This window comes from Nerophis lumbriciformis, linkage group LG12, assembly GCF_033978685.3.
Source record: "Nerophis lumbriciformis linkage group LG12, RoL_Nlum_v2.1, whole genome shotgun sequence".
NCBI lineage: Eukaryota > Metazoa > Chordata > Actinopteri > Syngnathiformes > Syngnathidae > Nerophis > Nerophis lumbriciformis.
Genome location: NC_084559.2, coordinates 33,323,575 through 33,342,288, shown reverse-complemented (window position 1 = coordinate 33,342,288; position 18,714 = coordinate 33,323,575). Strand labels below are relative to the sequence as shown.

General features: G+C 39.0%; 1 protein-coding gene across 1 annotated transcript in view; it reads right to left on the bottom strand.

The window, feature by feature from the left end:
* pole (polymerase (DNA directed), epsilon) overlaps nucleotides 1-18,714 on the bottom strand; it is a 59,806-nt gene that overhangs the window by 30,950 nt on the left and 10,142 nt on the right. The window contains exons 8-29 of the mRNA XM_061986415.1: nucleotides 15,085-15,229; nucleotides 14,919-14,999; nucleotides 14,735-14,842; nucleotides 14,548-14,658; nucleotides 14,380-14,465; nucleotides 14,195-14,314; nucleotides 10,139-10,271; nucleotides 9,960-10,073; nucleotides 9,667-9,879; nucleotides 9,487-9,594; nucleotides 8,003-8,131; nucleotides 7,833-7,935; nucleotides 7,511-7,657; nucleotides 7,283-7,428; nucleotides 5,293-5,441; nucleotides 5,114-5,206; nucleotides 4,742-5,044; nucleotides 2,804-2,999; nucleotides 2,489-2,703; nucleotides 2,308-2,410; nucleotides 2,148-2,228; nucleotides 161-283 (exon numbers count right to left, since the gene is read on the bottom strand). Coding sequence (XP_061842399.1) covers nucleotides 161-283; nucleotides 2,148-2,228; nucleotides 2,308-2,410; nucleotides 2,489-2,703; nucleotides 2,804-2,999; nucleotides 4,742-5,044; nucleotides 5,114-5,206; nucleotides 5,293-5,441; nucleotides 7,283-7,428; nucleotides 7,511-7,657; nucleotides 7,833-7,935; nucleotides 8,003-8,131; nucleotides 9,487-9,594; nucleotides 9,667-9,879; nucleotides 9,960-10,073; nucleotides 10,139-10,271; nucleotides 14,195-14,314; nucleotides 14,380-14,465; nucleotides 14,548-14,658; nucleotides 14,735-14,842; nucleotides 14,919-14,999; nucleotides 15,085-15,229 — 3,007 coding nt within the window. The remainder of the gene's footprint in view (nucleotides 1-160; nucleotides 284-2,147; nucleotides 2,229-2,307; nucleotides 2,411-2,488; nucleotides 2,704-2,803; nucleotides 3,000-4,741; nucleotides 5,045-5,113; nucleotides 5,207-5,292; nucleotides 5,442-7,282; nucleotides 7,429-7,510; nucleotides 7,658-7,832; nucleotides 7,936-8,002; nucleotides 8,132-9,486; nucleotides 9,595-9,666; nucleotides 9,880-9,959; nucleotides 10,074-10,138; nucleotides 10,272-14,194; nucleotides 14,315-14,379; nucleotides 14,466-14,547; nucleotides 14,659-14,734; nucleotides 14,843-14,918; nucleotides 15,000-15,084; nucleotides 15,230-18,714) is intronic.

Here is an 18,714-nt window from a genome sequence, read left to right as displayed (position 1 = left end):
AGAACCACAAATATTCAACCCCCAAAGTATTTCCTTTACACATACTGGGAGCATACTAGACTTGTATTTACTGTTGATGTCTCGGTCTTTTGTTTAACTCCTAACAGGATACCTTACCCAATAAAGATTTAAGGAGTTTTCTTGCTGTGAGGTAACCTACCTGCCTCTTGCCCTCACTGGTGAACAATTCGCTGATTTTCTTTTGCTTGTAGATGTCATTTTTCTCAAGAAGTTTCTTGTGAAGCCAGTCGGGATGTTGCACTCGTGGAACCGGATTCTTCACCTAATCATTAACACAAGGTAAACAGATGATACCGAGATGAGAAAACAAATGTTGCTTTTTTTAAAATGTAAATAAGGTAGTTAAAACATAATTCCTTTCAGTGTTACCCACAGGACGGGAATGTATATATGATGCAAAATTATATAATTGTGTCATAATTGCACAACTGTCCATGGGGTAAAACTCAGTGTGTGTGGACTAGGAATGTAACGATAAACGGTTTTAATGACAACCGCGGTAAAACTCCCGCCGGTTAGTATTACCGTTTTAAATAAAAATTATGGAAAAGTGTCTAAGTTACACATTTCGGGGGGAAAAAACACCCTGTGTTACAAAACTCAAATGTCCACTGCAAAGGATGCTCGTTGTTTTTAGTCTTTTTTAGTGTCCGAGTTACGAATTTTGGAAAAAAAAAAACTAACCCTGTAATGAAAAAGACAAAAGTTAACTCTAGAGAATGATGGTTGTTTTAGGTCTTTTTTAGTGTCCGAGTTACAAATTTTGGGACAAAAACAAACCCTGTAACGCAAAACACAAATGTCCACTGCAGAGGACGCTGTTTATTTTTGGTCTTTTTTTAAGTGTCTGAGTTACCCATTTCAGAAAAAACTAAACTCTTAAATACAAAAGACAAATGTTTACTACAGAGGACGCTGGTTGTTTTTTTTTTTTATAGTGTCCGAGTTACAAATTTGGGAAACCCCCCCTCCCCTGTAATGCAAGCACAAATGTCCACTGCAGAGGACTCTTGTTGTTTTTGGTCCTTTTTTAGTTTCCGGGTTACAGATTTCGAAAAAATAACCTGTAAAGCAGGGGTGTCCAAAATGCAGCTAAGTTTTTAACAGCCCGCGGCACAGTCTAAAATATTATTATTAAAAATAACAAATAAAAAACATAAAATCGTTAATAACACAAAGCAGACATGCATGCTATTTCTTTCCTTTAAAAAAAAAGTATATACGGTATATCGCATTTGTTTTGAAAAGGAAAAATATCAAATGTTTTGAAAATGAAAAATAATAAAATGGGCATCGCATCCTTTGATTTATCAGTGTGTGGCTCTCAGTAGCTCTCTTGTCCTGGGCATGACGTTAAAGTGCATCCGGCAGTGGAGGCTCCTCTAAAGGGTCTTGGGCCACTAGGAGGTTAACCCCTTTACTACTCTTACCCCAGGTGGCCCTTGGCAAAGGACTAGTACCTGACTGCCCCCTAGCCAGGGATACGGTGAAGACCTCAACGGCGGAACAGGCGGAAGACGGTAAATGTAAGAACCACCACAACAGCTGCGATGGCGGAAGAAGGCACCCTCACATCCATGTGGGCCCAGTTATGGGGAAATAACAACCCAAGACCTCAACGGTGGAACAGGCGGAGGATGATTGCTAAACCTATGGAGCGTCACAACGGCTGGGATGGCGGATGAAGGCTGCAGCAGAAAAGGGTCCCCAGTCGTCTTGGACTCCATGCCACTGGACCCTGACCCGGATCTGTCAAGGATCGTGTGGTGACTGTCTGTGCACCAGTCTCCCCACGTTGGGGCGGTATTGCTCGGTTGGTAGAGTGGCCGTGCCAGCAACTTGAGGGTTCCAGGTTCGATTCCCGCTTCCGCCATCCTAGTCACTGCCGTTGTGTCCTTGACCGCCGATGATGATGATGGCTTTCAGTTAAAGAAAAGTTTGGACACCCCTACTGTAAAGTTAAACACAAATGTCCACTGCAGTGGAAGCTGGTTCTCAGAAGGCTACGGACAGACAAACATCACTTTCCCTAAGTGAGGATTGAACGTACGCTGCCGGCATAGAGATCATGCAAGCCAACTACGAGATCATCAGTGACTAGAGGAGATGCATTTTTCAAATATTACCTGTTGAAGAGCAGCAGGGATGGTGATGATTTTCTGGATAGCACTTCCAAGCCTTTCTATGTAGTAATTCCAGTCGAGGATCTGCGAGGACCAGGCAGGACAACGTGATGCAAGACAAGAATACTTTGCACAAAAACTCAATTTCCTTCCATATACTTACAGCACGAATGTCAAAGTCATGCAGACTGGGCATCTTCAGCCATTTACGCAGGAAATGTTTGGTCACGCTGGTCTCGGCTTGGAAGATGGCCAAAGGAATAGCTCTGATGGCAGACACACAAATTAGCCAAGGAATTGCTAAACCCCATGAGAGCATAGTTTCTATCTGAATATTTCCCTACCTCTCTGTGACAGGAGAGCCCTCTGGCTTTCGTGAGATAACGTAACGACAACTTAAACCAGCGTCCTTCACCATCTGGTCTCCCAAGAACTCTGCCAGTCTCTTTGCTGTGCTGATGGAAGTGGACTTTTGCTCTCCGTAGTCCTCCAACTTCTTGGACATGGAACGATTCTCTGAAATCAGTTCAAACAGCTCGGCGTCCGGCATGTTGGCGGCCTGTGGGGAAAAAATTAAATGACCCATCAACATATGAGGACTCTATTTATTTTGCAACGTGACACGTTGACTTTCAAAACTTGTGTGAAAGTGCCATTACCTTGCTGTACAGGACATCCAGCCAATAGTCAGCCACTTTGGCTACAGACGCATAAACCTCCTCCAGGGAGGTACCTTTAAGGAAAGCCTCAAACACGGAAGACTGGAAAATTTTAATAAGCTGGAGCTCCCCTCTTCTTTTCACTTCAAAACCCTTCAGCTCAGCCAGGGACCCATCTTCATTGAACACAGCGTACCTAAAATGCAAAGTTAACTCTTAACAAAAGTAACAATGCTGATTGACACTAAGTTTTATTCATTTGACATTTTATTTTACACTTTATTATAAGGGTGCTCAAAAAATGTATTCACCACCCAATCGCAATTCTTACTTATCCCAAATTTAAATTGATTCATAATTTAAAAAAATGTATTGAAAATAATAAAAAAAAATTAAGAATTTATTTTTAAAAACAAGTTTTTAGGCCATCTACATGCTTACTACCTGCGCGTGTACGTCAGATACCAAATAATACATTGCGATAATCGGTTTGAATCAAGAATCGTGTTGAATCAAATCATCACCCCACAAATCGGAATAGGATCGAATTGTGAGGTGCCCAAAGATTATCACCTCTACTTTATATATTTTATACATTTATATATTTACATATACCGTATTTTTCGTACTAAAAGACGCAGTTTTTTTCATAGTTTGGCCGGGCTCCAGTGCGATTTATACATGTTTTTTTCCTTCTTTATTATGCATTTTCGGCAGGTGCGACTTATACTCCGGTGCGACTTATACTCCGAAAAATACGGTAGTATTTTACATCAAAAATTCAGAACTGGTTTTCCGCAACACTTATTTTCTATCAAAAAGGTGTTACTACCACATTTTCCAACCAATTTCAACAGTTCTAATGTCCAAATGCTCTTTGCTAATGTTACTTGAATGCTGGCATGTTATTTTTTTCCGAAGCTAATTATACAGGTATACACCTTAGGGTCATCTAATTTGTTACTTGACACATGCTAACTTGTAGCATGCTAACGTCAACATGTTAGCTTTTTAGCTCATTTTGCAGGCGTGCACTTTAGAGTCATAGAACTTGGTACTAGATGCATGCTAACTGTTGGCATACTAAATTTTATAAATAATTTTACAGGTATACCATCGGTCATAAATGTGTACTTGAAACATGCTAACAATTAGCATTCTAACTTTTTGTAGCTGATTTTGCAGGCGTACACCTCAGAATCATATAACTTGGTACTTTACACATGCTAATTGTTAGCATGCTAATGTTGACTTGTTAGCTGCACTGTCTTCTCATCTGCGAACATCAAATAATTATTTACGGTAGTTTTTTTACAAACTAGATCCATCCATCCATTTTCTACCGCTTGTCCCTATTGGGGTCGCGTGGGGTACTGGAGCCTATCTCAGCTGCATTCGGGCAGAAGGCGGGGTACACCCTGGACAAGTCGCCACCTCATCACAGGGCCAACACAGATAGACAGACAACATTCACACTCACATTCACACACTAGGGCCAATTTAGTGTTGCTAATCAACCTATCCCCAGGTGCATGTCTTTGGAGGTGGGAGGAAGCCGGAGTACCCGCAGGGAACCCACGCATTCACGGGGAGAACATGCAAACTCCACACAGAAAGATCCCGAGCCCGGGATTGAACTCAGGACTACTCAGGACCTTCATATTGTGAGGCACATGCAATAACCCCTGTTCCACCGTGCTGACCTTTTTTCATTTTTTTTTTACAAACTCCTACTGGATAAATTCTGAAATGTTTAGAAGTTTTTGCATGCTAATTTTATGTAGCTTTCTAGCAATGTCTGTCATTTATTATGACACATGGTGATATCAGTCATAAAATAGGTAATTGCAGCATAATAGCACCACCTGTTATTTTTCCTGAGGCCATAATGTCTATTAAAGGGAAGATCACTATTTGAAATCTGGTATTTTGCCATACCTTTTCTTTAACTTCTTCCCTTCTTCTTTAGAGGCAGGCAGAATCATGGCTAGATATGGGCCGTCCACCTCGAAGAAGATGCTGTTTTCTGCCTTGACGTTGTATGTGAGTGACGCGGGGTCAACCAGCTCGTGATATTGATCATTGGTGAAGCCCTCCTTCACCAGGATGTTCAGCATGGCACCTGGGTAGGAGATGGTCACCTTGGACTTCTTCTCGTTACTTGTCTTCACTACAAAGTTCTCCGGAAAGGTGTTGGGCAGGACGCACCAGATACCGTCTGTATCCAACTCAAGTGGCCTCCTGAGTCACAACAAAGTAGAATGTCACATCAATTATTGCTACTTAGGTAAAATAGCAGGCATTACTCACCCAATTTGTTCAATGAGCTCTCGAGCTCTAGTGATGATGTTGGCACCAGTGTAGCACACGATGCCAGCCATCTCCATAGAGTACCAGCGTGCCCTAGTGGCACAATAAAAACAGCAGCAGTTGAGATCGTTTTCCACATAGGCCAAATTTTGTTTGATGAAAACAGAGTTAACTCGCACCCTTTCCTCATGACGTAACCATAAAAGGAATTGAGGATACACTTGTGAGCCAGCTGAAGAGACTCGTACAAAATCTCCATGTTTTTGCAGCGCTTAACCTCGGCGGCGTCTCCTTTATCTTGAGCTGCAGACAGTTTCTTCTTCCATACCTTAAGGGACAAGACGTACAAAACGCATTTGAAGAAAACATTTTTGTGTGGATAAGAGGTGACATTATGAGATTCTGCAATCAAAAAAAAGACCCACTGTTATAATTAAATCATACTTTTTTTCCCCAAATAAAGCTTACATTCAGGATTAGCTCAGGCTTGTCCCGACTCATGCATTTGAGACGCTGCAATATCCTGTCTTTGTGACATGATTACCATTGGACAGTGATTACAGTATAGTTCCATTAGTAGAAAAAATTGAATAATCAAGGTTTGTTTATTCCAGCATTCTAAGCACAACTAATATATGACATAGGCTCATAACATGCAACTCAAGATATTTCAAGCCTTCTTTTGATATAATTTTGATAAATATGGCTTACAGCAGACCTGGGCAAATTAAGCTTTTCAATCTAGCCCGCCGGACATTCCCAAATATTTGTTTTAGATCTTTTAGAAACTATAGCTGCTATTATGATGTGCAGTGATGTTTTCAAATTACCGTAAGTCTTGAACTATACATAGTATTTCAATGGTTGTAATCTGTGCTTTTGCATTATTTACTACTTACTATTGTAATTTAAGTCACAGCAGCTCAGACGAGGCACCAAGCAATGTGGGTGGGGAGCGTTTTGTGGAGAATGCATATAAAACATATATGCATTCTCCACAGTTTCCACAGAGGCCAGCCTGAAATGCGGGTGTCAGGGACAGACACGGAAGGAGATATTTACAAGAAAGTTCTAAAGCTTAGTGATGTATCAGATATATCAGATTTTAGGTTGTTTTTTTTTCCCTTAGCGTTCATATTTCGCTGTGTTTGTTGCATTTTTGTTGCGTTTCGCTTGATTGTAAAATATATCGATTGAGAGGGGGTGTGACGTTCCTATGTTGTCAATAGTCAGTGTTTTATCGTTCAAAGTTAATAATGTAAATCGCACATTCTTTATTTTTATATACTTTCTGTCTCATTCAGTAAAAAAAAAATTTAAATCCCATTCCGTTTTTCAGGCAGTCTGTCATAACTTTTTTAGCATTCAATCAGACATTATTGTGAGTGTTATTGTGAAAGTGAGTGTGAAGAAAGAAAGAAATAATCAAAAAATACGACAGAGGGTGTACTTAACTTGGTGAAGCAATTCAAGCTTATCGCTGCTAGTCTGCACCATACGGAAGCAGAATGAGTCTAACGCCAGACGAAAATGTTAAATTAATATCTAATCGGCGAACATTTACCATTGCAAATATGGAATATATAGAAAATGTGCTCATGGTGTGTAACAGAGAAAGAACTGGAAAGAGATACACTCTCCAAGGTGAATGCTGTACATTATTATTACATTACTTCATAAAACTACTGTAGTTGTTTGTAGTATATTATATTGTATTGTTTTCATCTGTACGTTTTTCTTTTTAAAAGGCATGTTACATGTTAAAATTGTGCTGTTTTGAGGTTCGAAGCACCGATTAAACTGATTTCAATTACTTTCAATGGGCGACATTGATTTGAGATACAGTACAAGGGTTTTGAATTAGGAGCTCTGTCACACAACCAATTAAGCTTGTATGTTGAGGTATTACTGTATGTACTACTATAAACATTATATGCAAGATAACATATGGTTTTGATAGCCATTTGTTCCTACTAAGCCTGTTTGTTAGCTGGCTGTATTATGCAAAAATAAATGGATGGATGGAAAACGACAACCAAGCAATGTGGTCCAAAACCTGCACCACAAAAGGATTGTGATTCGGTGTTGCTTAATTCAAAGTGAATCAGATGTCTTTAGTGGAAGAAAGTAAACAGCCAACATGATTATGTGTGTTGCAAAGGCATGTACCTTGTGCAGCCCTTTAAATTCATATCGTCGATCCCTGAAAGCTCGAACAGTGTCTACATAGAAAGAGTTTTCCCTCTGACAGATAGTGGTGACTCGCTCCTCCAGCTTGGTGATGTGTGTCTTCTTATAGGCCTTCTTGCAGTAGTCTGACACACAAAAACAACCTATGTCAGGACTGGCTTTGGCAAAGAGAGCATCAAAACAAACCAGTGAAAAAGAAAGAAGCACCCGCAAGACGTTTTTTCTCATGCTTGGCCTGTTCCTCCCGGTTGAGAGTGTGGAAGGCCCGAGGCGGTCCATTGGGGTAGAACGGGGGGAACTTCTCGGATTCCAGTTGCTGCTGGATGCGGTGGAACTCACTGCGGCTGGCGGGCACTACGGGAGAAGGGTGTGACATATTTTCAAATAATCGCCAGTGGTTTATTTTCCATACATCCATTTTCTACCGCTTGTCCCTCTCAGGGTTGCGGGGGTGGCTGGAGCCTATCCCAGATGCATTCGGGCAGAAGGCGGCGTACACCCTGGACTAGTCGCCACCTCACAAACTTACTGATTTCCCCTCTCCAGCGCCAGGCCATCCTCCTCTGACATGTTGCACCTGGTTTATTAAAGTCACAGGCGGCACACGTGGCTTCATCCACCATGGCAGAAGGCTAAATGAGATATCAGAACATGTAGTTAGTTTTAGTGCATGGTTCATTCGTATATCTGTCCTTTTACCTGTAGGCGGTTGGTTAGGATGATATTAGGGTACATTGCTCCAACATCAAGATGGTATATGAGTGGGCATTCAATCCGGTTCGGAACCTCTTTCAGGAGAGTCAGCTTTTTTTTGATCTCATCACAGACCTGGAAACATACCAGATAACTTTACTTCAAACTGGAACGGGAATCAATCGAGCAGAGACCACACAAACCTCCCTTTTTTAAAAGCGTACACCTTCATAGAGACACATCTACTTCATACAGTTAAATCCTAAAATTATTCATATCATGGCAAAATTTTAAGGAGAATTTACTTCTTTATTTTTTGAATGTGTATCTTGTGTTTGGAGGTGACACAAAAAAACAAAACACTGGAATAAATTGTGTAAGAGATGCAGTATAAATGAAAATATTTACTAATGTGTTTTACATTTATTGAAACTTATTTTTGAGGAAATATTCCATTCTAAAAGGATCTGGTCAATCTTAGCATAATCTATTCTATAGCAGTAGTTGTCAAACTTTTTTCACCTAGTACCACCTCAGAAAATACTTGGCTCTCCAAGTACCATCATAATAACCAGCATTAAAATACAGTAGCGTACGAGGCCTGAGTATTCATTAAAACAAGACAGCTGTTTTATTTAACAAGTATATTTAGTATATACCGGTATTTTTAATTTAACTGTTGGAACAGTAACACTGTGTTTGAAAATGTTAAGGGATTCTTTGGCGTACCCCTAGATGGAGCCCACCAGTTTGAGAATCATTAATCTAAAGCAGGGGTCCCCAAACTCTTTGATTCGGGGGCCGCATTGGGTAAAAAAAATTTGGCCGGGGGCCGGGCTGTATACATATATATATATACATATATATATATATATATATTCTGAGCGCGATAATGTCACATTATTGATAGGAAAATGCATTTTTAGACAATATAATTTTAAAAAAAGTGGGTAGGATACACCGAGAGTAACAAACAGTAGAAAATGGATTAGAAAGGACAGATTTAAAAAAATTATAATTTAATTTTTATTTTATTTTTATTTTTTTAACTTGGGACTTCCCGCGGGCCGTAGTTTGGGGACCCCTGATCTAGAGCATTCTGGTTAACTATGCTGCACATTTAAAACATTATATATACTTGTATTGAGAAAGGGAATTAATCATTTTGAACATTAAACTTTTTTTCAAAAACTAAATGAATTTTTATCCAATTGTTATGTCCAACACAAAGTCTTACGTTTTTTTGTCACTTAATGTGTCGTCATTTTTCCTTAAAATTTGGCCATGATGTATTGGTATTTGGTTGTTAATACGTGATTCATTAGAAAAGAACATTACAAAACTAAATACTTCCTACTTCCTGTATGAAACCCATGTTAGTGTTTTGAAAATGAGTTGAGTTGATTTTGCACAACCTACTAACTCACTAGGATAAAGAAATAAAAAAGAATCAATCGATTAATACAAAAATTGTTGTTCTTTTGTTTTACTTCATTAAAGTTGGTGACTTGCTCCAGAGGTATTTTCTCCTCTTCCTCGATGGCGTGACGTATGGTTCGCTCAACTCTTTCAGAAAGGAAGTCAAATGCGGCTGGGTTCTGTCAACAAGTCAATCACTAGTTAAAAACATGTTTAGGAAAAAATAATTAAAGAGAGGCGGTGGGCTGTACCATTTTGAAACGGCAGGGGATGTCACTTCGGAACACACCGGACTCCAATGCCTCCACATGGCCGCCCACGTACGTCTCAGAGTCTAAGACGTGGCCGCTATCTGTTAGCTTGTTGAATACCTGCTCCTGCTTGTTGGGGAAGACAATGTTGGCGTGGAAGGCCTGCACCATGAGCAGAGCTTCGCATAGTGTACCAGAACCCTTGCGTAACACCTGCATTTAGAGGAAGAGAGTCAGTGTCTAACTAGAAGTCGAGACATGTAATACAGTATGCCGAAATTGAGTAAACAAACCTCATCCGGCTCCATAGGAATGATGGTGCACAATGCAAAGATGAAGGGGTGAACGTATTTCATGTAGAGGTAATATGTAGCCACTGCATCTGACACAGAGTAGGTGGCTAAAGTCTGACAAGAAAAAAAAGGTTGCATTTCTTCATCATGAGCTGAAAATGTCAGATGCATTCCCATACCTGTGGTTCCTCTGTTGCCATGCGGCACATCTCCTCTGGGTCCACCTCCACGGGGTCATAGCCAAGTTTAGCCTTTGCTGCAGCCTTTAGATTTTGACTGCCCATGGGTAGGTAGCTGTCTCTCTTAACCCACCTAACACACAAGAGAAACAAGCTTATAAATCAGGCCCTTTGCTGTAACTCTACCTCTTTTCTAGCATTTAAAGAAACAAAAACACAAAATATTGATGCATCAAATGCTGAAGAAATATTATGGGTGAGTAGAATTAGTTAAACTCAAAATGTTTGTTAGATTCAACACTTAAGGACAAATAGTGCAAAGTTTCACATCACCTCAACTTAAGAGTGCCTCAACTTAAAAGTGTTTGAGATAAGAGCGGTCTCTCTGCTAATTGTTATTTAAAGGCCTACTGAAACCCACTACTACCGACCACGCAGTCTGATAGTTTATATATCAATGATGAAATCTTAACATTGCAACACATGCCAATACGGCCGGGTTAACTTATAAAGTGCAATTTTAAATTTCCTGCGAAACTTCCGGTTGAAAACGTCTAGGTATGATGACGTATGCGCGTGACGTCGATGGTTGAAACGGAAGTATTGGGACGCCATTGTATCCAATACAAAAAACTCAGTTTTCATCGCAAAATTCCACAGTATTCTGGACATCTGTGTTGGTGAATCTTTTGCAATTTGTTTAATGAACAATGGAGGCTGCAAACAAGAAAGCTGTAGATGTGATCGGTGTATTAGCGTCTGGCTACAGCAACACAACCAGGAGGACTTTGACTTGGATAGCAGACGCGCTATCCGAAGCTAGCCGCCGACCGCATCGATGATCGGGTGAAGTCCTTCGTTGCTCTGTCGATCGCTGGAACGCAGGTGAGCTTCGGTGTTGATGAGCAGATGAAGATTCGCGTAGGTGGAGAGCTAATGTTTTTATCATAGCTCTGTCGAGGTCCGTAGCTAATTTAGATTCAATGGCGTCGTTAGCAACAGCATTGTTAAGCTTCGCCAGGCTAGAAAGCATTAACCGTGTACGGTAGTTACAGGTCCATGGTTTAATAGTATTGTTGATTTTCTGTCTATCCTTTCAGTCAGGGGTTTATTTCTTTTGTTTCTATCTGCAGTTAAGCCCGATGCTATCACGTTAGCTTCGTAGCTAAAGTGCTTCACCGATGTATTGTCATGGAGATAAAAGTCACTGTGAATGTCCATTTCGCGTTCTCGACTCTCATTTTCAAGAGGATATAGTATCCGAGGTGGTTTAAAATACAAATCCGTGATCCACAATAGAAAAAGGAGAGAGTGTGGAATCCAATGAGCCCTTGTACCTAAGTTACGGTCAGAGCGAAAAAAGATGCGTCCTGCACTGCACTCTAATACTTCACTCTCACGTTCCTCATCCACAAATCTTTCATCCTGGCTCAAATTAATGGAGTAATCGTCGCTTTCTCGGTCCCAATCGCTCTCGCTGCTGGTGTAAACAATGGGGAAATGTGAGGAGACTTTCAACTTGTGACGTCACGCTACTTCCGGTACAGGCAAGGCTTTTTTTTTTATCAGCGACCAAAAGTTGCGAACTTTATCGTCGTTGTTCTATACTAAATCCTTTCAGCAAAAATATGGCAATATCGCGAAATGATCAAGTATGACACATAGAATGGATCTGCTATCCCCGTTTAAATAAATAAAAATTCATTTCAGTAGGCCTTTAAGTTGTAAGCAAAAATTTGACTTACAAACATCCCTGCCATTAGTTGGCGTAGCAAATATCATAGTGAACCCCGTAAGATCCGCCCAAAACATCTGATCTTACGTGCTAGTATTAGCTTATAGCTTAAGATAACTTTGTTCTGTTGATCTCCAGGAAGGAAATGGGTGTGAAGGAGTGTGATCAGAGAAGAAACGGATGATATTCTTTGAAATAAAGAAAGAAATCATCAAAAACATGACTAAATGTGTCGCCAACTTGGCAAAACAAGTGTAGTTTATCACTGCTCGTCTGCGTAATACTTAAGCAAAATTAGTCTAATGGCAGTTAAGAATGTAAAAATAATATCTAAACAGCGGACATTTTTTAATGAAAATATGGAAAAGCTGCTGATGGTTTATTTGACAGATATTGTAAAAGCACACTCTCCAAGGTAAATGCTGCACATTATTATCATATAACTTCATAAAACTACTGTGGTTGTTTCTACTATATCCTACTGCGGGGGTTATTAACCCTTTTTTACCTCGGGGTCCAATTTTTCCAATACAGAGGGGCCCTGGCCCACTCAAATATAACTCTGAATTAAAAATCTTATTCTTAGGCCTAGGCCTTAGGCCTAGGTCAGGCCTATTAGGAAAAATAAGTATTAAAAATTAAGCGGTACAAAATGGATGGATGGAATTTACATACAATTTTGTTTTGCTAAAATAATTAAAGTGAATTATTAATGAGTATGTTTCACTAAACTGTCAAAAATCAATCGCAAATGAAAACTCAGCTTCACCAGTTTAATCATACTTTTTGCATTTAAAAAAACGTCTTTAATACTTTAGCTCTAGACTTCCCTGGTGTGTTTATTGACACAAGTGGTGGAAAAGTGAATTACAACTGAGTACCGCTGCGGCTTGTACAGACCACAGATGAGAAACACATATTTTGGAGCAGCTCATACGGGGTGCTTGTGGCCCAAGAATAGGCCCCGGCACAATGATTAAGAAACACCGTCCTGTTGTATTGTTTTTCATACAATATTTATTATCTAAAAGTTAGTTTTTCTTATTTAAAAAGGTATGTTTCATGTTAAATTGGACTGTTTTGAGGTGACCAAGAACAAAATAAATGTATTTAAATTAGAGATGTCCGATAATAATCGGCCTGCCGATATTATCGGGCGATAAATGCGTTAAAATGTAATATCGAAAATTATCGGTATCGGTTTTTTTTATTATCGGTATCGGTTTTTATTTATTTATTTATTTTATTAAATCAACATAAAAAACACAAGATACACTTACAATTAGTGCACCAACCCAAAAAACCTCCCTCCCCCATTTACACTCATTAACTCAAAAGGGTTGTTTCTTTCTGTTATTAATATTCTGGTTCCTACATTATAAATCTATATATATCAATACAGTCTGCAAGGGATACAGTCCGTAAGCACACATGATTGTGCGTGCTGCTGGTCCACTAGTAGTACTAACCTTTAACAGTTAATTTTACTAATTTCCATTAACTACTAGTTTCAATGTACCGTATTTTTCAGAGTATAAGTCGCACCGGAGTATAAGTCGTACCTGCCGAAAATGCATAATAAAAAAGGAAAAAAACATATATAAGTCGCACTGGAGCTTGGCCAAACTATGAAAAAAACTGCGACTTATAGTCCGAAAAATACGGTAACTTTGTTTATATTGTTTTACTTTCTTTTTTATTCAAGAAAATGTTTTTAATTTATCTTATTTTTTGTTTTGTTTTTTAAAAGTACCTTATCTTCACCATACCTGGTTGTCCAAATTAGGCATAATAATAATGTGTTAATTACCGATATCGGTATCGGTAATTAAAGAGTTGGACAATATCGGAATATCGGATATCGGCAAAAAATCATTATCGGACATCCCTATTTAAAATTAATTTAAATAGGACACGTTGATTTGAGATAGAAGTGTATTGAGTTAAGAGCTCCGTCACAAAACCAATTAAGCTCGTAAGCTGAGGTATTACTGTATAAAAAAATGGATATTACACTGCTCAAAAGTCTTTGTCCACCATTTGATTTGTTGTTTTGTTACAATGACAAACACTAACTAGAGTGTCACTCAGTACAGTTAAATATAAGTCAAAGCTGGACTGATAACAAAAGTAAAAACAACAACAAAAAACTTTGGAGATTTCTGTGAAGATGAAAGATGTGTGAGGTCTTCTTAAAAAAAGAACTTTTTGCAAAGTAATGTCAAAACCTTACAACGTAAAACGTCAACACTAATCAGTCTAATTTATCGACTTGCAGTTTTGTGCTTTAATTTTTTCTGTGGTGTCATATGGTGTCAAACCTGTAACAATCCATGTGGATGGCCTGACTGGCCTTGTACTCTCCCTGGCTGTCCTTCTGGAAACCGATCTCCCTGTGCATGCTCAGTCCGTGCAGCGATGCTCGCGTTTCAATAAAAGGCCTGCAAGAATCGCAGTAAAAAATCAGATATAATGCACGTGGCGACAGAAAAAGGAAATTGCTCACCAATCGAAAAAGTCTCCATTGTAGGTGACAAAGATGTTGGGCTTGGTTTCTTGAACGTGATCAAACCACCTCTGAATAAGTGCCGCCTGATGTTATTAGAAAACATCTTGTTACAATGACGCCTACCACTTTGCTATTATAATAAATGTATCATGCAAATAAACAGACCTCATTATCCTCATTAAAAACAGTGAAAGGACCCTCATACTCAGGTTTGGGGGTGAACTCAAAGTCCTCAATGTTCTCAGAGACAATCTCTCTGTTTGTGATCAGAAACCCCTTTAGGAGGAAATCAGTAAGTTATAACATTGCAAAACACAACTTTAAATATAAGTAGGCAGGATATTAAACACACCTGTCCATCTATCATGTATGAGATCATCATAATTTGGTCTGTCTCGGCATCTGGGAATTTTAGTGGAAGTTTGGTCGTCTCAATGTCAAAAGCCAAAACAACTGGGTCCTAAAAAAAAGAAAGATAAGTTTTTATATATCATATAATTATAGGATGTCAATCCAAAACACGATAATCTTCTTACAGGTCGTTCTACAAGATCATCCCTTCGTACAATCTCCGGTGGGTAAGTGTTGCCTCTATATCGAACGTTGTACCAGTGAGCCTGAGAAAGAAAAAAAATATATGATTAGCTCTTGCAAGCATGTTGTCATATATTCAGAAGATCTACAGTAGTCGTGTGTATTCACCACGTGGATCTTGAGGTCGATAGACACGCGCACGTGGTAAGGCACGTCGTACTCCCTCATATCCACAATGTTGTCTAATTGGTCAGAAATACTCTTGAACATCCCGTCTTCTTCAGCTGAGGTCACGTTCCCCCCTGATAGAGCGCTGCAAAGCCAGCAAGATGCATGAACCCATCAAAATTACAGCAATAACAGCACACAACTATTTTCTTGAAAGTTTGTAATAGTTTGTTGTTGCAACTCTTGCTTAAAATATATTTTGGTGTTTGAGTCATTATGGAACCATTCCCTCTGCCACAGAGTGCAAATGGTGTCCTCCCTACTGTCTTACAATCATTTTCTGTGAATGAGAATATAGTATTTGTATTAATTGCAGTCACGAATGAACGGTTTGTTCCCTACAGAATCAAAAATGGTTAAAATACTGTATTTTTTTGTAGTTTCCTAGTTGTTATGCTTTAAGTTACAAGCAAAAATTTGAGTTACAAGAATCCCCGCCATTAGTTGGCATAACAAATGTCACAGTGAACCCTGTAAAATTCAACCAAAACATCTGGTCTTACTCGCTATCGTTAGCTTATAGCTAGATATCAACATAACTTTGTTTTCCACCCATTAGAAAAGAGAGATTGAGTGTGAAAAACAGTGCTGAGAAAAAATAGGCGATATTTATTGAATTAATGTACAAACCCAAAACCAGTGAAGTTGGCACGTTGTGTAAATCGTAAATAAAAACAGAATACATCCATCCATCCATTTTCTACCGCTTATTCCCTTCGGGGTCGAGGGGGGCGCTGGAGCCTATCTCAGCTACAATCGGGCGGAAGGAGGGGTACACCCTGGACAAGGATTTGCAAATCCTTTTCAACTTATATTCAATTGAATACACTGCAAAGACACAATACTTAATGTTCGAACTGAGAATTTTTTTTTTTTTTTTTAATAATCATTAACTTAGAATTTAATGGCAGCAACACATTGCAAAAAATTTGGCACAGGGGCATTTTTACCGCTGTGTTACATCACCTTTCCTTTTAACAACACTCAGTAAACGTTTGGGAACTTAAAAGACCAATTTTTGAAGCTTTTCAGGTGGAATTCTTTCCCATTCTTGCTTGATGTACAGCTTAAGTTGTTCAGCAGTCCGGGGCTTCTATTGTCGTATTTTAGGCTTCATAATGTGCCACACATTTTCAATGGGAGACAGGTCTGGACTACAGGCAGGCCAGTGTCGAACCCGCACTCTTTTACTACGAAGCCATGCTGTTGTAACACGTGCAGAATGTGGCATGGCATTGTCTTGCTGCAATAAGCAGGGGGGCCATGAAAAAAATGCCATTCCAAATGAGCTAATATTTGCAAAAAATAACAAAGTTTACCAGTTCGAACTTTAAGTATCTTGTTTTTGCAGTGTATTCAATTGAATATAGGTTGAAAAGGATTTGCAAATCATTGTATTCTGTTTTATTTACGATTTACCCAACCTGCCAACTTCACTGGTTTTGGGTTTTGTACGTACCGTAATCATCAAAAATATGACAGCATGTAGCAAACTTGGTGAAGCAGTTTGAGCATATCACTGCCAGTCTGCACTGTACAGAAGCAGAATGAGGTGATAATGTCAGACAAGGATGTTAAAATACAATCTAACCAGCAAACATTTATCAATGAAAATATTAAAAAGCTCGAAGTAGATACCGGAGAAGTTCACTCTACAACACGTCTGTCAAAATCAAGACCACATCATTTTATGTGGCCCGCGAAAGCCTGGAATTAATATTCGTCTTCTTATTGAACGTATTCAACTTTCCATTTTGACAGAAAAAAATACATGTAATGCAAGCAATTTTATATATTTTAAACTTGATCTAATATTACATTGCAAAAACGTTGTACTCAGATCGCCTTGACTCATGATTTCAAAACAAGTCATCCATAAAATTATTTGCAGTACATGTTGTAGGAAAAAAAAAAAAAAACAGTAAAAAGACTAAATATAATGATGAAAATCTGAAAATCTGTTGCAAAATTTGAAAAAGTCTCCTTATTTAGGGGACATTTTATTTTGTAAAAAAAAAAGGCTACAAACAGAATTATATATGAAAATGTTGTGTCAGCTTTATGTTATAAGTAACACATTGCATTGTTAATAGTTATTAGTATCAACGTTTCAGCTTTTTGTCATTACATAAGTGTTTTTGCTCTTTTTCTTACATTTTTACTGTTTTTTTTTTTTTTAATCAACAGCTGGTATTCCGACACGTGACTTCTTCCCGGAAGTGAAAATCAGTGGTGGTCGACTAATCTAAGATGGCTGTTGTACAGCAAGTAGCGCGCAAACTATCGGAGTACACAAGAGGCCTATATCTTCCTGCAAAAAGCAGATATGAGCAAAAAATCTAACTATGCAATGGAAAAGATCCATATACGTTATCCTGAAATAAACTAATCTTAAGCTTAATCAAAAAAATATTTTTTGAGTGATACTGCCTTCTCAGACATATCTAATTATTGTGCTCCAGACGCCATTCACAAAACCGATAGAAACTTGGAAAAGCATGGAGGTCTACAACTTCTATGGCGTCACATTAGTGCAAAAAATCCAAGCGCATAAAAACTGTTATCATGCGCTGATTCTCCACTTCGTGCGCGCGCGCGACACCCTTTTGCGCGCGCGTGGTGCCTTTTTGTGCGTGCGCGGTGCCTTTCTGCCCGCGCGCCGTCTCGGTCTGTGCGCTCTCTGTGTACTCCTGGCATCTCTCCTCGCGCTGTCTGTTTCTTTTTGGCACTTTGGGGGCGGGTATGCTTAGACGGCCCCTCCTTTCTGATTGGCTCTAAGCATTTTTCATAAGACCAATCATTCTCCAGCGTAGCAACGTTGTAGCCATCTTACCTCGGACAGCTAGCCTCAATCATTACATTGATGTCAATGGTACATGTACTAATTAAATTACCATAACTTGCTCTAATTTTCGACCAATTTACAAACGGTTTGCCTTGTTACAAATCTTATTACATGTAGATATGACATAGGATGCTGTACCTGTTGAAATTACCTCTTTCGCTTTAAAAAAAAAAAAAAAAGACTTAATTGTGCAACATAGTTGTGTAGGGTCAGTGTTAGTCAGTTCTCTGATTATTTTAAACTGTTTCAGAATACATTATTAAAAGGCTATTTTTAACATTTTAAAAACAAAATTCAAAGATTATTTCATTAATTTTATGGCTGAATCAAAATAAATTCCATAAATCAGAAAACAAATGTTCAAGAAGAAGTGAAAATATAAAATAATGTTATGGTTGGATGTTATTCCTGGTGGACCAGTTCTGGCTGAAAGATGTGATTATGGTGTTTGTTGTCTTATCATTTATTTGGGTCACATTTTGTATTACCCTGTATTGTGTTTATGTGGTATGAAATAACCTTCATCAGCGCGCGACATTTTTTTGTCCACTTCTTCCTCCGTAAATCTTGATACATATTGACGATGACCCGCCCTGCTATACTTCTGATTGGCTCTGAGCATTTTTCGCCTGACCAATCAGAAAGAAGGGGCCATCTAAGCATACCCGCCCCCAAAGTGCCAAAAAAGAAACATGACAGCGCACAGACCGAGACGGCGCGCGCGC